Below are 16,421 nucleotides of genomic sequence, written 5' to 3' on the forward strand. Positions count from 1 at the left end.
TCCACCCTGTCAGCTCAGAGCCCAATGCGGGGCTTGAACCTACAAAGTCTGGGATCATGACCTGGGCTGAAGTCAGATGCTTAACCAACTGACCCACCCAGGTGCCCCTGCAGAGCCCACACTCTTAACCACTCAGCTATACTGTCTGTCTCTCCCACCTGATCCACCCATCTGAAAGAAAAATGAGTATTGCTTTGTTGAAGCCAGACAAATCTGTTCATCAGCTAGTCAGACAAAGCAGGTCAGATTGTCCTGCCAGGGAAATGTCCTGGGAGAAATTGTCCTGTCCGGGAACAAACCTGGAAGGAATTTTCCTTTCAAGGAAAAGAATACTTGAGTTGATTTTACCTTTGGTTCCCTCCCCCGCCCCCACCCCCGCCACATCATTGGCAACCCCTTCTAATTTAAGGTCATCTGAAAATGGAGTTAATGTTCCATTGACCCCTTCTTTCAGGTAATTTAATAAAAACTCTGGGCCCAACCCCGAACACCTCACAGAAACTCTACACACACTCTACAGATTGGTTCACATGGTAAAAGGATATTCCAATATACATGTATTTGCATTATGTTGTGTCAAATATGTGATTTCTTAGAATATTTATGCGTAATGCCTTTCTTACAACCCAGAAGACTGGTTATAAATTTCAGTCCTATCTTTTCTTTCCTCATTTACTTTTTCCAGTGATCTGCTCTAGCACCAATTTTCCCCAGTATTTTTTAGAATGCCAGTATGTTGATCATCAAGAAATCCTTATTTATAATAAGCTCAGAGTCCAATTCCTCATTTCTTTAAAGTCTACATGGAGGAATTTTATGAAAAGGAGGTAAAGTTATTAAGACCTCTTTCTCAGTATGCTTATACACCAGGTTCTTAAATTCAGGGAGAGCAAATCACTATTGCTTATTCTAAAACTATCTGTTTTGTGCATAGGGATAGACCTGTGGTCTACAGGAAGTATAGCAATATGGTGAAATCCACTGACTCTGGAGTCAGACTGTCTAGGTTTTCATCCTTTGCTGTGTCCGTTAACTACGTGACCTTGGGCAAGTTACTTCTCTGGGTCGCAACTTCTTTAGCAGCTTTTTTTTTTTTTTAAGTTTATTTATTTTTGAGACAGAGAGAGACAGAGCATGAACGGGGGAGGGGCAGAGAGAGAGGGAGACACAGAATTGGAAGCAGGCTCCAGGCTCTGAGCCATCAGCCCAGAGCCCAACTCGGGGCTCGAACTCACAGACCGCGAGATCGTGACCTGAGCTGAAGTCAGACACTTAACCTGAGCCACCCAGGCGCCCCTCTGGGTCGCAACTTCTTAGATACAAAATGAAGATACTAAGATCTCTGAAGTTGTTGCAAGGATTACTTGAATTCATATAAAGCATTTAAAGCAGTGTCTGGAATCTGGGAAGCTCTATATAATATTAGCTGTTGTTTTTGTTTGTTTTTGATGTTGCTTTTAGGGAAAAAATGCTTTCCTTGTCACTAAGAGCTGTAAAATTCTTTCTTGACAAATATTCTACTTCATCTTGACAGATTCAAGTGGTTCATTCAGTGAGATGTTTTTATTTCATTCGGTGTATAATTTATTGATTGTTAAGATTTGTGATTAATTTGTAGTCAGATTCTTGGAGTTTCTCTGTTTCGCATGTGTTTTAATAGATGACATTGAAAAAACAGTCTAAATAAAGATGTTTTCAGCATTTTTCTTTGCTTTCAAGAGTCAAATGACTCAGTGTTTTCCTTAGGCTAGAATATTTTAAAACTTGTATTTAATTTTGAGGAAGTGATTTTATTTATGTGTAAATATAGGAAAAGGCAGACATAACAACTGGTGAATAAGTACCTCCAGGTGTATGTAGCAGCCTGTACCCCCCTCAAAAATGTGCATGCTGCCATCTGCTGGAAAGAGCTTTTTTATGTTGAAACAGTTTTGAAAAAAAAAAAAAATTAAGTGTCAAATGGTTTTTCCCAAAATTTTATTATATATGTAATTTAAATCACATCTTTCATTCAATTGAGATTTCTAGAAAAAGAGTCTTGAGTCTCTTTTAGTGAAAACTAAGAAGGAGGCCGTTGTATTTCTTGTTCTTTTCACATAGATTATGAAAATACATCCATAAATCTTCAAAATCTTTTTCAAGGATAGATGGAAGGGTGCCAAAGTTTTTCATGTTTTACTGAGAGCAGTTGTGTGCCATTTTGCTCGATTTGGACAACAGCTCTTTGAAACAGGCACAGCAAATCCAATTATAATTTGCCAGTGAGAAAACAGACTCAGAGAGCCTGAGGTCACTCAGTTTATCAGTGGCTTAGCTGGGATGGAATCCAGGTCTTTGAATATCTTATCCTTTGTTGCTGATTATTTTTTCAACTCTTATCCTATAGGTCTCTGAGTATAAAAACATTGCATCCTGTTATTAATAAGGCCTAGCAAGATGGAAAGCAGCCAAATTATTAAATACATTTTAAAGTAAATAATGTATAGGGAGCAACTTTTTTAAACTTTGAAAATCAAGATAATAAATGATATCCAATGCTTTGCGTAACACAGATACCTAATGTGTGTTAGTTTGCCATATTGAGAGAATACTCTCTGCTCTGTATACATATTATTGCCTTCTATTTGGTGATTTCTACCCATAATAATTTATGTATGTCCCGTGATAGCTTCACAAATATGTGCTAGCCTAGAAGATTCCATGATCAATTTTGGTCTCTACCGGAGTACCCTGCTGTCTAATTAGCCTGGCGTAATAGTGACTTTTGTTAAATAATACTTTTCATTTGGTGAATGGTTAACTCTGACTTTTAAAAAGTGTCCTTTTACTCTAACATTTTATAATATAATATTACCATTGATAACCTAAATTTTGTCCATTATACTTTCTTGGTATTGTACTGATCTTAAAATTTCCCAAGTATGGATAAATTTACTAATTTAGGATGATTATAGGTACATTATACTAGCTGAACTATCATATGCTATTTGTCAATATCGCCACCTTTCCTTCATTTATGATCTCTGATGTGTTTCCTACATTTTATAGTTGTTGCCGCTGCTGTGCAAGTGGCTATGTCTCCCTCCTTCCATCATCTTGGCCCTGGAATTTTTTTTTTTTACCTAACTACTTTTCTTTAGTTTAAAATTTTATTGTTCTCCTATTTTGTGTATTTACTAGCATTGCTTTCAGTCTGTTTTTTTCCTTTCTTTTTACATCAAATGCATTTATATTTCAATTACATTAAACTGAGTACATGTGAGTGAAGTCATGTTGCTAATTCAGAACAGCTGCCTTAGGAAAAGTCTCTTGGAATGTCCATGAGTCTCTGGATGAATGTGTTAGTGAGCGATATGCCTGGCTTCAGCCTTTTTACTTACATTGGCATTATAATGTTAGGAATTTTTTTTTTTTAACTTTTAATTTATTATTTATTTTGGAGGAAGACAGAGAGAGTGCCAGCAGGGCAGGGGCAGAGAGAGAGGAGGAGAATCTCAAGCAGGCTCCACGCTGTCAGCACAGAGCCCAGTATGGGGCTCAAACTCACAAAACTGTGAGATCATGACCTTAACTGAAATCAAGAATTGGACGTTTAACTGACTGAGCCACCCAGGCACCTCAGATGTTAGGAATTTCTTATCAGATAATTAATCCAGAAGAGGAAAGGGATTCAGTCTTCAATTAGGCAGGTATGGAAGAAGAGATTGTGCCTGTGACCAAATGGTCACAAGAAATCACAGCTTTTTTGTCCAGCATTTAGTTTTTCCTTATATTGAACTGAAATCTGTCCTTCTCATAGTTTGAACTTAAGATTTTTATTTTCTGTAGATACACAGAATAAATTGAAGCCTTTTTTTCATATGGCAGATATTAAGTCTTCTTTCTAAGTTTTTCTTTTCTGTTTCCCATATTCTTCTGTTCCTTAATGTCCCTCTCTCCTTACCTCTCAAATTTTTTGAGCAATATGTTTGCATGAGTTAAATCTTTTAATTCTTGCACTAGCCCAGTGTGGTAGTATTCTTATTATGCCCATTTTATTGAGACTCAAAAAGATAGAGACCACACCACAATGAGGGGCTGAACCAAGATATCAGCCGAGACCATTAGTGTTTGGTGTTCTGCTTTTGGCCATTACATCTTCCATTCTTTATGTGACACGTTTTCTAGGTTTCTTGCTTTTTATTCTTCTCTAGATATACTCATGTTTGTCAACATCTCTTTTACAAGATATCATAGATAAAATGTACTCAATACTTTAGGTACACCCTGGCCTCCAGAAGGGATAGCTTGCCCCTGGGTTACCTGCCTGCACACCTGTGCCCGGCAAGAGCACATTTTTTTTTTTTTTTACCTTGGCTTATCTTGAACAGGGATTAAATTGGGTCTTAGCATTCTATGTGTGTATATGCATTTGTAAAATGTATGTGTGTATATATCAATGCATTTTTCTGTGTGAGAGGATTCTACATCTTTTCTTGTCAAACTGTACTTTGCCTTCTTTAGCATATACTAGTTTCTGTAGGTTTTTTTTTTTTTTACCTCCATCTTAGCTGTCTTCTTTTTCGTTCCATCTGAATTTAGTAAGTATGCCTTTAGTCTATATTTAAGGCCTTCATTTTTTGAAGGTGTTCTGGCAAGTACCATTAGATTCTTGAAATATTTCAGTTGAGATATCTTAGTCTGTTTCTTGGTCAGTGTGGTAATTTGCAATTTTATGATTCATGAATTTTGTGGGATTGTTTTTAGAACATTCTATCATTCTTGAGTTGTATTTCTTTTTAAAGCCCCTTTCTATGAGATTATGGTTATCTTTTCTCTGTGGGTTTTCAATTTGCTGTGCTTACTGTCCAAGTCTCCTGGATTTCAAGTCAAATTGCAGTTAGTTTTCCACCCCTCTTTTAGTTATTGTGACAAATGTTGGGTCCCTATCCATGGGAACAGCTAACAATTTTTCTAATCTAATCAGATAACTCCACCTCTCCCATTCCTGCTAACATTTGCCAACTTAATAAGCAATCTTTTTTTTCACACTTCTTTTGCACTGTCTTAATCAGAAGACCCAATGATGGTTCACCTTAGATTCATATCTGCCGACAGTTGACTGTGGCTTTTGCATATCAATTAATCTCTACTGTCTTCACCTTCCTCATCTGTATAAATGTGTGTTGGACTGTGATTTTGAGGTTGCTGAGATTATGATTTTAAAGCATGCCAAATCACTTTTAGAAATGTCAGCCCAACTTTAGAAATTAAATAAAAAGGAATGACCCGACTTTGCTTTTCTGAGCTATACCCAAGGGTGATATTCATCTAATATACACTGATACAGGACCTTGGTAATTCAAATATCTAAGGACTTCTCACACTGTAGAACTTCTAAATCACCGTTGTCTCAGCTGCACACTTCAGGCTACCCACTCACTGGCCTGCAGATAAACCACCACAGCTCCTGCTCACCAGCTGCGTCTCCATGAGCTCTCCCAACCAGATTAGGACCCGTGGTGGTGACAGGAGGACCCAGACAAATGCCTGCCGTCTGATTCTCTCTACATGGCTGTGACTCCACACAGCTAGTAGACTCTTGCCAGAGTCACCACCCACATGTGGTTGCTTTTGATGAATTGCGGGTTATAGCACATTGGACTCTCTCTAACACAACAATAGTTTAGTGAAGCCCTTTGAAGGCATAGTCTCCACGTTCATGGTACTGTGGGGTTTACAAAATCAGTAATTCACATATCGGAGAATTGTGCCAAAGCTAAAGGTAAGTAATTTCAGGGTTCAGCTTAAACCAAATTTAAAAAAAAAAAGTGACTTGATTCTAGTACTTGTGATTATATGGCTGGTCCCTGAAATGCTGTGCCTCTCATAATCATTGATGTGTTACCTTTCTTTTAACAATCATCTGCTTTGTTTCTAGGTGAATGAAATTTACCATGATGAGTCCCTTGGAGTACATATGAATGTGGTCCTGGTGCGCATGATAATGCTGGGTTATGCAAAGGTAAAATGCCCTAAAATATGTAAACTGTGAATGTTAAGGACTGGGTTAGCAAACAGAAGCTTAAATTTTTGAAGCTATAGCTAACATGTGGCACTGATGTCTCACATAGACTGAGGAAGAGAAACCACCACAATGAGTACACATCTCCCAATCTGAGCAGATAATGATTTTTGTGCTGATGCCATTTGCTTTGTTCATGTGACTAATGGATTCAGATATTTTGACTTTAGGCATGGCTGTATGAGTGAAAAAAATGGATACCATTGGCAGAAAAGAGAATTTCTTTAGTCTACTATTATCATCAAATTTGTGATTCACTTATTCATTCAAAACATCTATACTGAGTGCCTACTATGTGTCAGATGCTTGTTTCTAGATGCCTTGAATATATCAGTGAAGAAAAATAGCAAAGGTCCTTGCCCTTTCATGATTTGTTAAAAACAATTATTTTATATATATATTTTCCACTTAGGAAAGTGAAGTATACAGTGGATATGCATTTAGAAGAGCTTTAATCCTTTTGCAAACAAAAAATTAGGTCAAAGTGTACACAGTAGGAATTTCATTTAATATAACTAACTTCAGCTGGCTTTAAAATGGCAGTAGATGTGCCTGTGCTTGGAAATAATGAAATGGATGACCATAGTTTCTCCCTCTGAGAAAGGGACTGACTTGGCACTTTTCTTGATGTTTTAAAATCACATTCCCACTCCCATACTTAATCCTCCTGATTATGAAATACTAATGAAATTATGCATTTAGCAAACAGGAAAAATCCATGTGTTTGCATTTCATTATGTATTTAACACCCACTTATCATTTTCTGATGAGAGGGTGTCACTGATGTTTACTTTATTCCATAAACCTGACCTACTTTGTGTCACTAACACTGAATACAAGTCAACTCCAGCTGGAGATGTTAACAGCCTTCGATTGGTTGTTATAGGATTTACGTGGAGAAGTATGTGATCAGCATATAATAAACCAAGCTAATTTTATTCAGAATGTAAACATGGATAATAACATTTGCTGAAATGTAACAAAACTCTTAGCTTGTTGGCCAAATAAGGACTAATTTGGGTTCCAAATTCAATTTCTTAGTCCATCAGAACTACTCTGGAAAGTATGGATACTTGGTTCTTGAAGGATGGGCCCTTTTCCTTCTGAGTTTTTAACTCCTGATCATAATATGGTGGTAGCAATGTTCCAAGCAATGTCAGTCCATCTCTTGGAACTGCGAGATAAGAGTACATCCCTCTTCGTTGCTGTGAGGTTAAGAAAAGTGTTGTTGCTTTTTTCAGTGTAAGGTTTATATAATTTGACCTCTTCCCAAAATGAAGGTTTAACCAGCTTTGCCAGCTCATTGAAGAACCTGTGTTCTTCACATATGTTGATCAGTTCTGGACCAATAAAAATAAAAATAAAAAAGTTAATGAAAGACTGTTTACTTTAACAGCTCTGGATAAAAGTCTTATGCCAGGATCTTTAACCCTTTTTTTGTTGTTGTTCTTAAGATCTATAAAACTAAGAAATCTGAGCTGAATTAGGTAATAGACCACTAAAATTCTTACCCCAACGATTAATATTGAGTTGCCCCATGATAGCAAATGTCAGCATTACATGTTCCCATAAAAGTGTCATTCCCCTTTCACACAGGTAACACTAATCATCTTTAAGATATCCTTCACGGGCATTTAGAATTCCCAAATAAAAGATGTATACATAGGCACTAGATAATGTTATTGAACATCCTTAAATATTGCACTCCCAAATGTTGACTTCAGAGAAAGTTATGATAGGAAGACTTTGGGAAAGTTTTGTGCACTTCTTCAACACACTGTTTCCTCTTAGTCCATCAGCCTAATAGAAAGGGGAAACCCATCCAGAAGCTTGGAGAACGTGTGTCGCTGGGCTTGCCAACAACAAAAATCTGATCCCAACCACTCTGAACACCATGATCATGCAATTTTCTTAACCAGGCAAGACTTTGGACCTGCTGGAATGCAAGGTATTTCTATTAATATGCAGAAGAAAAACTTAAGGGCATGACTTTTCAAAAATAATCCTAAATCAAAGAATCCGTTCAAATGTTCCAATCCCTACCATCACTTTCCATCATGCATCAGCCAAGCATACACTTTCTTTCTATTGCTTCCAGTGACTTCTGTGGAATTCACAATGTTAAATGCCACTTAAATGCTATAATAAATTATACTTGCCTTTAAAATAATGATTATGCATTCGGGATATGGAGGGGACGCTGTAAAATGCAGTGTGATTTCCACTAACTCTTTGGAAAGGGAAAGGAGATACCATGAGAAATGATTGCTGCCAAGGAACTTTCTTCTAAAGTCAGCTTACATTTATCTAATAAATTCTGATGTAGACTTTGGAAAAAAAGTAGACTGATGAGTTTCTTTTCAACGTTGATGGAATTTCTGGCTCCCTTCATCAGTACCATCATGGGAAGCACCATTCACTAAAATAGAAAGACAGGGCTTTGTTGGTGGGAGGAACAGAATGGTAACTCCAGGCAGTTCCTTCCCTTAGGAAAGGAGAAAACGCAGACCCAATGAATCTTTTTAGAGACCGTTACCTGTGTGTGGTTTTCCCAAGAGAACGTGGCACAACACTAGCAGTGAAATAATACTGCCTCTGTTTCCTGAAAAGCCTTTTTTTTTCTAGGCGAAGGTCCAGTAGTAGTGTTTAATGGGTTTTCTCATGAAATGAAAATAAAAGTAATTGTTATTCTCTACAGGATATGCTCCAGTCACCGGCATGTGTCATCCAGTGAGAAGTTGTACCCTGAATCATGAGGATGGTTTTTCATCTGCTTTTGTAGTAGCCCATGAGACTGGCCATGTGTAAGTCACTGTTGACAGCTATAAAGCAAAAAAAGAAAAAAGTCTTTTCTTTCCTGCTTCTCTCAGTATTGTTCACACTTTGGGCCGAGTACATGCCAGCCTGCAACTCTCATTCCTTGCCAAGTGTGAGGAGCTCAAAACAGGGAAGAGGTCATGTACTGAAACTAAGTAAGTGGCTCTGGCTTGCAGAGATACCCCTGTGCTTTACATAGCTATAGAATAAGAGAGACATTTCTGTCAGATGGTTCTCTATTTTGCAGTTTCTTTGACTTTTCCACAAAACCCACGTTAATTTCTAGAATGTGTATTTCCCTCAAATGATTTTCAAGAGTGAAATCAAGCAAAACCAATGGCCCCTCTGATTCTTACCAGGGAGGTCTCCCTTTTGTTCTAGGCTGGGAATGGAGCACGACGGCCAAGGCAACAGGTGTGGTGATGAGACCGCTATGGGGAGTGTCATGGCCCCCTTGGTGCAAGCAGCATTTCATCGTTACCACTGGTCCCGGTGCAGTGGCCAAGAACTGAAGAGATACATCCAGTATGTCCCCTTCTGCATGTCGTGAGAGAGCATTTACGTCACAGCACAACACAGACATGAAGCTGACTTTTAGGACCTTGATCATAACCAAACTCCCAGTGAATGAAAGCTGTTGCTCATAATAAACATTTTCCTATGACTCAGAGCTTTTGGCACAATGATGCCATAATGTAATCACAATATTTTAAACCATAAGCGTAGAATTTAAGTGAATTTTTAACTGTGGTTTCCCTTTAGTAAATTCCTTATAGCATCTTTGACTTACGGTCAAACTTGAGTTGAGGACAGGGAGAGGATGGCCATGTGAGGCCTGCATAATGTGTCACTATGATGCTGATATAGCATCAGTGCCAGGATCTGCACCACCACACCATGTGGGGACTCAGCTGGAGACATGTATAAGGCTGTCAAAATTCTACTGTCTTCCTGAGTCATGCCTGGCTTATTATTTCTGGGATGAATAAGGATGATGGGTCTTTTTCTAAATGGAGCTTAAACCCAAAACCTTAAAACATATGCCTTTGTGATCTTGCTATATGATGTGATGGAATTCTAGAGAATGTAACCTAAGAATACTTTTTCATTAGGATGTGATAAAAAAAAAAATGAACACTTTACTACTTGAAATATTTTCCTTTCTACAGTTCCTATGACTGTCTCCTTGATGACCCTTTTGAACATGATTGGCCCAAACTCCCAGAACTTCCTGGAATCAATTACTCTATGGATGAACAATGTCGTTTTGACTTTGGGGTTGGTTATAAAATGTGCACTGCGGTATGTTACTCAAAGTCCATTGAGATTTTACATCTTGAAATCTATTTGTGTGGCTCCTGTTTGGTGAGCTTCACAGACTCACTGGTGCAAGTATAAGGTTATCTATCAATGATTGTGTGTTTGCTGTGTCACTACGTGCTGAAGCTAAGTACTATATTATTTAATCCTTGTGAATTATTATTTAATCCTTGTGACAGACTAGATGGGAGCCTGGGAACTGGCCAGCCAGTTTTATTTTACAGATGAAAAAGCCAAGACTTGAGAGAGATTAAAAAATTTGCTTAAATCACACATCTGGTCAATAGGGGAGCCAGGCATTGAAACTAAGATTGTCAGGCCATGAAACTTTATGCTCTATTTCTCCCTTGGTTTTTGTGACATTCAGAAATGACTTCTAAGCCTTTGATAGGTTGCTTTTCATTAGTTTGTTGGCCAGAATTTCATACCGCTCTGACCAGATGGAAGAGTTGTGCTTGTGTATTCTCTCTCACATGACAGTCATGTGGTATAGTATGAAGGTCAGGAGCAATGGTGTGAAGGTAACGAGCGTGTGTTTCATACTCAGATGAGGTGGGTTGTCAGAATCTGGATCTCACTAGATATATAACTTTGAGAACTTTAGTCATTCTCTCTGACTTAGTTTCCTCAGGTGTAAAATGTGGATAATGATAGTATTTATCTCATGGAATTTGGCACCAGGATTAAATTTGATAGTATAATTAAAGTCCTTAGCACAATGCAGGCACATAGTAAATGGAGTTCAGTAAAGCCAGTGTTCCATGTAGCTATGCAGATTAGAGGTATGTTTCACTAAATTTCTATAATGCGTTTTAGTAGTTTATTAAAAAAAGGAGGGAGAGGGGAGAAAAGAAGGGCTTTTCATATGTTGGAGCAAGCTTTATGTGTTAGAGAAAGAAAAATAAATATTTCATGGCACTGAAAAGAAGTTGATCTTCTGTTTGAAATCTTCCATGTGGAGATATCTACAGCTATTTGGTCTGTCTGTAAGGTGCACATTGTCAGCCCCTTACTACTTACATTAATGCTTTAGATCTGAGAATTCTAAAGTTTGGCTGGCTCAATATTATGGAAAAGTACAATTTCTGCATTTAAGTAATAGGAATTAGAACAACAACAACAAGAACCCAGGTCCGAATTGAGTGCTAATTTAAAAACAACAACAAAAAAAAGACTATGACCATAAGGCTATGTGTGGGTAATTAGTGGTATAAGCAATGAATATGTAGATAAACTGGTGTTTTGATTTTTTTTTTTAATCTAGAGAATGGTAAGATGTTTCCAGTTACAAAGAGATCAGATAAGTAAAGAGCACAGACAAATATTTGGATATTGTAATGTCGTGTTTTAGGACGATAAAAAAAAAAACATTCTCAGGAATAAGAATACTAATATGCTGGTCTGACTGTTACTTTCTCGCTTATAACCATAACTACAGCCTTACCTTGTAACTCATATTCTCAACCATGGATTGTTTTCAGGATTAAATATGTGGAAAGTACGTTATAAACTATATGGATATATTGTGGTATTTTGTAACACTCAGAAAACTTGATCTCACATAGCAAGCCTTACAAATATTTTCTGCTTTGAGCCAGATCATTATGATGGGTATTTTTATTGTTTATACCTGACTAGCTCATACTTACAGGGCTAAGGAGAGCTATAAAATGATCATAATAAGTTTTTGTATTTAAAATGGTCATAATGTTTACAAATTCTTTAAAGTTCCAGTGTTGTCTATTTGAAAACCATAAAAAAAATAGTATGCAGAAATGTTAAAGTGAACCAGAGAATCCCAGACAAATCATTGCTTGTCATTAATATTTTAGAATAGCAGAATGAAAGTATTCTTTCCTTGGAATTCTTAGGCAGTACTTTTTTCTTAACATGCCACAACTATGACTATTAATTTGAAATGAAAATATCCAAGAAACATGAAAAAACTGTATAGAAGATATGGTTACACATACATTGGTATGACATGCCATCTGTCGGTCACTGAGATCTTGATTCTCTCTCTTCCAGTTCCGAACATTTGACCCATGTAAACAGCTGTGGTGTAGCCATCCTGACAATCCCTACTTTTGTAAGACAAAAAAAGGACCCCCACTTGATGGGACTGAATGTGCTGCTGGAAAAGTGAGTGTATCTATTTTATGCAATAAAGATTTAAGATATGTTTCACAATAATCATCTTTAGAAACCTAGAAAATTATGACCATGGCTGTAGTCCTTTTTGTGCAAGACATGGTGTATGGGGTTTCATTACGATCATGTACAAACATTGTTTCCTAAGGCTGTTATAACAAATTACCCCAAACTTCGGTGCTAAAAACAACAGAAATGTTATTATGTTATTTTCTAATAGTTCTAGAAGCCAGAAGTCCAAAATCTATTTCATTGGGCAAAAATCAATGTGTGGACAGGACCGTACTCTCTCCAGAGGCTCTAGGGGAGGATCTGTTCTCACATCTTCCCGCTTCTGGTGGCCGCCTGCATTCCTTGACTTGTGGCTGCAGCATTTCAATCTCTGCTTCCATGGCCACATCATCTCCTTCTCTTCTGTGTGCAAATTTCCCTTTGCCCCTGTCTTATAAGGGTACATGTACTGTGCTAGCATTTAGGGCCCACCTGGATAATCCAAGATAATCTCTCCATCTCAGAATCCTTAACCAAATCACATCTGCAAAGACCATTTACCAAATAAGGTAACATTTACGAATTTCAAGGAATAGAATCAGACATCTTTGAGACCGTTCTTCAGCCACTGCTGATAGAATAGGAAACAGCAGCTCAGCAGAATATCTGTGCCCCTGCTAATGGGATTTGATTTACTTGCTGGCGTCTCACTCCTTGTGAAAGTTGTCCAGAAATAAAGTCATGTGAATTTATACAGAAGATTTGGCCTTGTTCCTTGGGGAAAGATGCCCAGAGGTTTTAAATCTCACATTGTGTAGTCAAGATCGAATGCTCAGAAACTGGCCAGGGGCCAAGCTACGCTACTCATAAGGGGAAAGATCACCAAACCCAAAACAAAGGCATGTTAAGAACTCAAACTGAAGAGCCTTGACTAGTTTGGAAATAAGATATTGTAGACAGGACCAAAAGCTGGCAAGGAAGATTTACATAGCTTTCAGTTCTTTTAAAGCCCTTTAAGCTGTAGTCCAAATATGTATGAACTATATTTGCTATGAGAATTACAATAATAATAATAATAATAATAATAATAATAATAATATCTGCCATTATTTGTGTTTAACCTTTGTTAGGTACCATGCTAAACACATTATGTTTGGAAAAATTCAGTGTTACAGACTTTTGACTAAAAAAACAAGAGCAATAATGAATTAATTCATTTTTGCTTTATGAAAAATATATCCTGTACATCAACTCTGAACATCCAACTTCTCTAAATATATTTGTGTTATATTTAAACTTAACCAAATTTGAGTTTTAAGAGACATTTTAATTGTATATAGGATAAAAAAGCAAGTCAAAATGTTGAAAGGGAAAAGAATACTGGTTGAACACCTGCTATGTGCTGGGTACTATAAGCGAGGTACCTCTATAGTATCAAGGTTCAGTGGTTTCCACTTAATTATTTCTTGGTCAGATGTTCTTGTCCTCCTCATGATCCTTTCTGGGCCGCGATAGTCCTCATCTAAAACGTAAAGATAAAATAAATGACCTATCTCTCAGAATCATTGTGAATGAAAAGTTTGAAACATATTTAAGTGTTTTGAATACTATATATGCTTTAGATATGTTATGTTATTTAATTCCAAAGTTAAGGCATATATTTTTCTGTTATTATTGTAAAGGGGTGCATATGACCCTTAAAAAGCCTAAAATTACAGCTAACAAAGGATGAAAGGTAGAATAGTACCCACTATGCAAGTTGAGTCCTCAGATCATTCTTACTGGTTATGTTTGATGCTCATTGTAAATGTATCATTTAAAAACTTGTCTGAGTAAATGTTATTTTTTCATTTTATACTTAAAAATGCAAGCCTAAATTATCCTGTATAGGGCACCTTATTGATATAATTGCACTGGGTTCATTTTTAAATGCATTTTTACCTGGTGGGCGGGGGAAGAAGTGAAGGCCTTTAACTGGTGGCCCTTGTATAACAACTTCAGCTTTAGCATATGCGTGATTTTCATAATTGCCCTTTGTCATTTTCCCAAGTGGTGCTATAAGGGTCATTGCATGTGGAAGAATGCCAATCAACAAAAACAAGATGGCAATTGGGGATCATGGACCAAATTTGGTTCCTGTTCCCGGACGTGCGGAACTGGTGTCCGTTTCAGAACACGCCAGTGTAACAATCCCACGTGAGTATAACTGCTGTAATTTCGAGTTGTTTTTGGCTAGACCAGAAAATGCTTCCATATTGTGTTGTTAATATTTTCTTTCATGAAATACATGTGAAGTACACAACATGAAAACCAAGGGTTTAAGTGTCTGTTTTGGGCAAATCTCCATTCATCAATCTTGTGAAGAGTAGTCAATAGTGAAGATGAAAGGCTGGAGTGAAGATTAGAGGTTTTTGAAGCAGTTGCTCTTTAGAAATCTTTAGGAGCGAGGCAGAGAGAGCCTGGGCACTGAGGCTGTCCGCAGGAAGCATGTCAGCGTGGGTAGTAGTTCCAGACAGGGGCTCCCACACTCTGGGGTTAGGAGAGCAACACATCTGAACAGGGCAACAGAAAGACCTTGAAGGAACATCAAGGAACTGTTGGGGAAACAGCTATCCATTCGCTCCCTCAAACTAACTATATTGGATCCTTCCTTCCTGCATGCTCAGCAGATCCTTAGGACATTCTTTCTGGTCTAGGGTTTACCATTTTATAAAGAAGATCAAATGTGGCATACCTGTCTTCACAGAAGGGATGGCAGAAGTATTAGTGGAAGTCACCAAAACAATAAAAATTGTAAGAACAGCTAAGGTTCACCGCGAGCCATGCTTCTTTCTAAGTATATTAAATATGTGGACTTATTCAGTCCTCTCCATTTTCCCCTAAGAAAGATGGGATTATTTTTTGCATTTGCCATATGAGAAAATGAAGGCCTACAGCTGTGATCAGATTTCTTTGGGTTATATCTATGTGTTTTATGCATGGCAGAAAATCTATTTCCCTCAGACCATAGATACATGTGTTTTTATATTTCTTTATATACTTTCACCATACACATACATCCAAAACAGACTGTTTGAAAAGCTGATTTAAGTCAAGTTTTTGGTCCCCATCTTCCCTCCCTGTACCTGACACACACATGTACTGGGAGAGGATGGCGTTTTCAGAAAGGGACTGAAATCAGGAAGTAGGAGTTCATTCACTTTGTGCCTACAGCTCCAAAACTGTGGCCTCCTGCCTTCAGGCACTGAGTCTGCGAGCTTCCACTGCTGGAGCAGAGCCAAAGGGCATTTTCCAGTGCTGTCTTTTTTCTGTAGGCCCATCAATGGCGGTCAGGACTGTCCTGGTGTTAACTTCGAGTACCAGCTTTGTAATACAGAAGAGTGCCAGAAGCACTTCGAGGACTTCAGAGGACAGCAGTGCCAACAGCGGAACTCCCACTTTGAATACCACAACACCAAGCACCACTGGCTGCCCTACGAACATCCTGACTGTGAGTGGAGTGGACCTTCTCTCTCTTTCCCACTGTGTGGATGGGAACTTCAGAGGTTAAGCCTTGTCCACACCAATCCCTTGGACTCCTGGCACCTGGTTGGTAACTTAGAGAACTTGGTGTTTATAGGGGTAAGTCCTGCTGGGTTTTGAAGAGGAAGGCTTTCTTTAGAGAGGTGAGAATTGCGAGCTAGTTCCTGGCCAAGAGCATTTCCACCATGGCTACTGAAGAGACCAGTGGAAAGCAACCCCTAGGAGACATGTTGAGTTTCCTCCTTTGACTGAAGTGCCTCTACGAGGAAATGCTCTGGACTAGTGTGATCTTTCCTTGCTGAATAACTAGAAAAAGAATACAGTTCTTTTACAAGTGAGTGAGCACCAAGAAATAGATCATTACTTAAGAACAAAAGCCAATTTATAACCTTTTACTTTTGTACTGTATACTAGTTATGAGAAAATGAACTTAGAAACTCCCTTTCATGGTATCTGGGTGGCTCAGTCAGTTAAATGTCTGGCTCTTGATGTCGACTCAGGTCATGATCTCACCGTGGTGGGATCGAGCCCCTCATTGGGCTCTGCACTGATAGCG

The 16,421-nt window shown here is 38.0% G+C and overlaps 1 protein-coding gene across 2 annotated transcripts in view; it reads left to right on the forward strand.

Moving 5' to 3' along the window:
• ADAMTS3 (ADAM metallopeptidase with thrombospondin type 1 motif 3) overlaps positions 1 to 16,421 on the forward strand; it is a 278,234-nt gene that overhangs the window by 228,625 nt on the left and 33,188 nt on the right. For both annotated transcript variants that reach the window (XM_040481522.1, XM_040481533.1), the window contains exons 6-13: positions 5,921 to 6,004; positions 7,856 to 8,012; positions 8,763 to 8,868; positions 9,263 to 9,406; positions 10,051 to 10,183; positions 12,230 to 12,343; positions 14,394 to 14,539; positions 15,658 to 15,833. In XM_040481522.1, the coding sequence (XP_040337456.1) occupies positions 5,921 to 6,004; positions 7,856 to 8,012; positions 8,763 to 8,868; positions 9,263 to 9,406; positions 10,051 to 10,183; positions 12,230 to 12,343; positions 14,394 to 14,539; positions 15,658 to 15,833 (1,060 nt within the window). The remainder of the gene's footprint in view (positions 1 to 5,920; positions 6,005 to 7,855; positions 8,013 to 8,762; positions 8,869 to 9,262; positions 9,407 to 10,050; positions 10,184 to 12,229; positions 12,344 to 14,393; positions 14,540 to 15,657; positions 15,834 to 16,421) is intronic.

Source organism: Herpailurus yagouaroundi, unplaced genomic scaffold (assembly GCF_014898765.1).
Source record: "Herpailurus yagouaroundi ecotype Mexico unplaced genomic scaffold, PumYag 28, whole genome shotgun sequence".
Taxonomy (NCBI): Eukaryota; Metazoa; Chordata; class Mammalia; order Carnivora; family Felidae; genus Herpailurus; species Herpailurus yagouaroundi.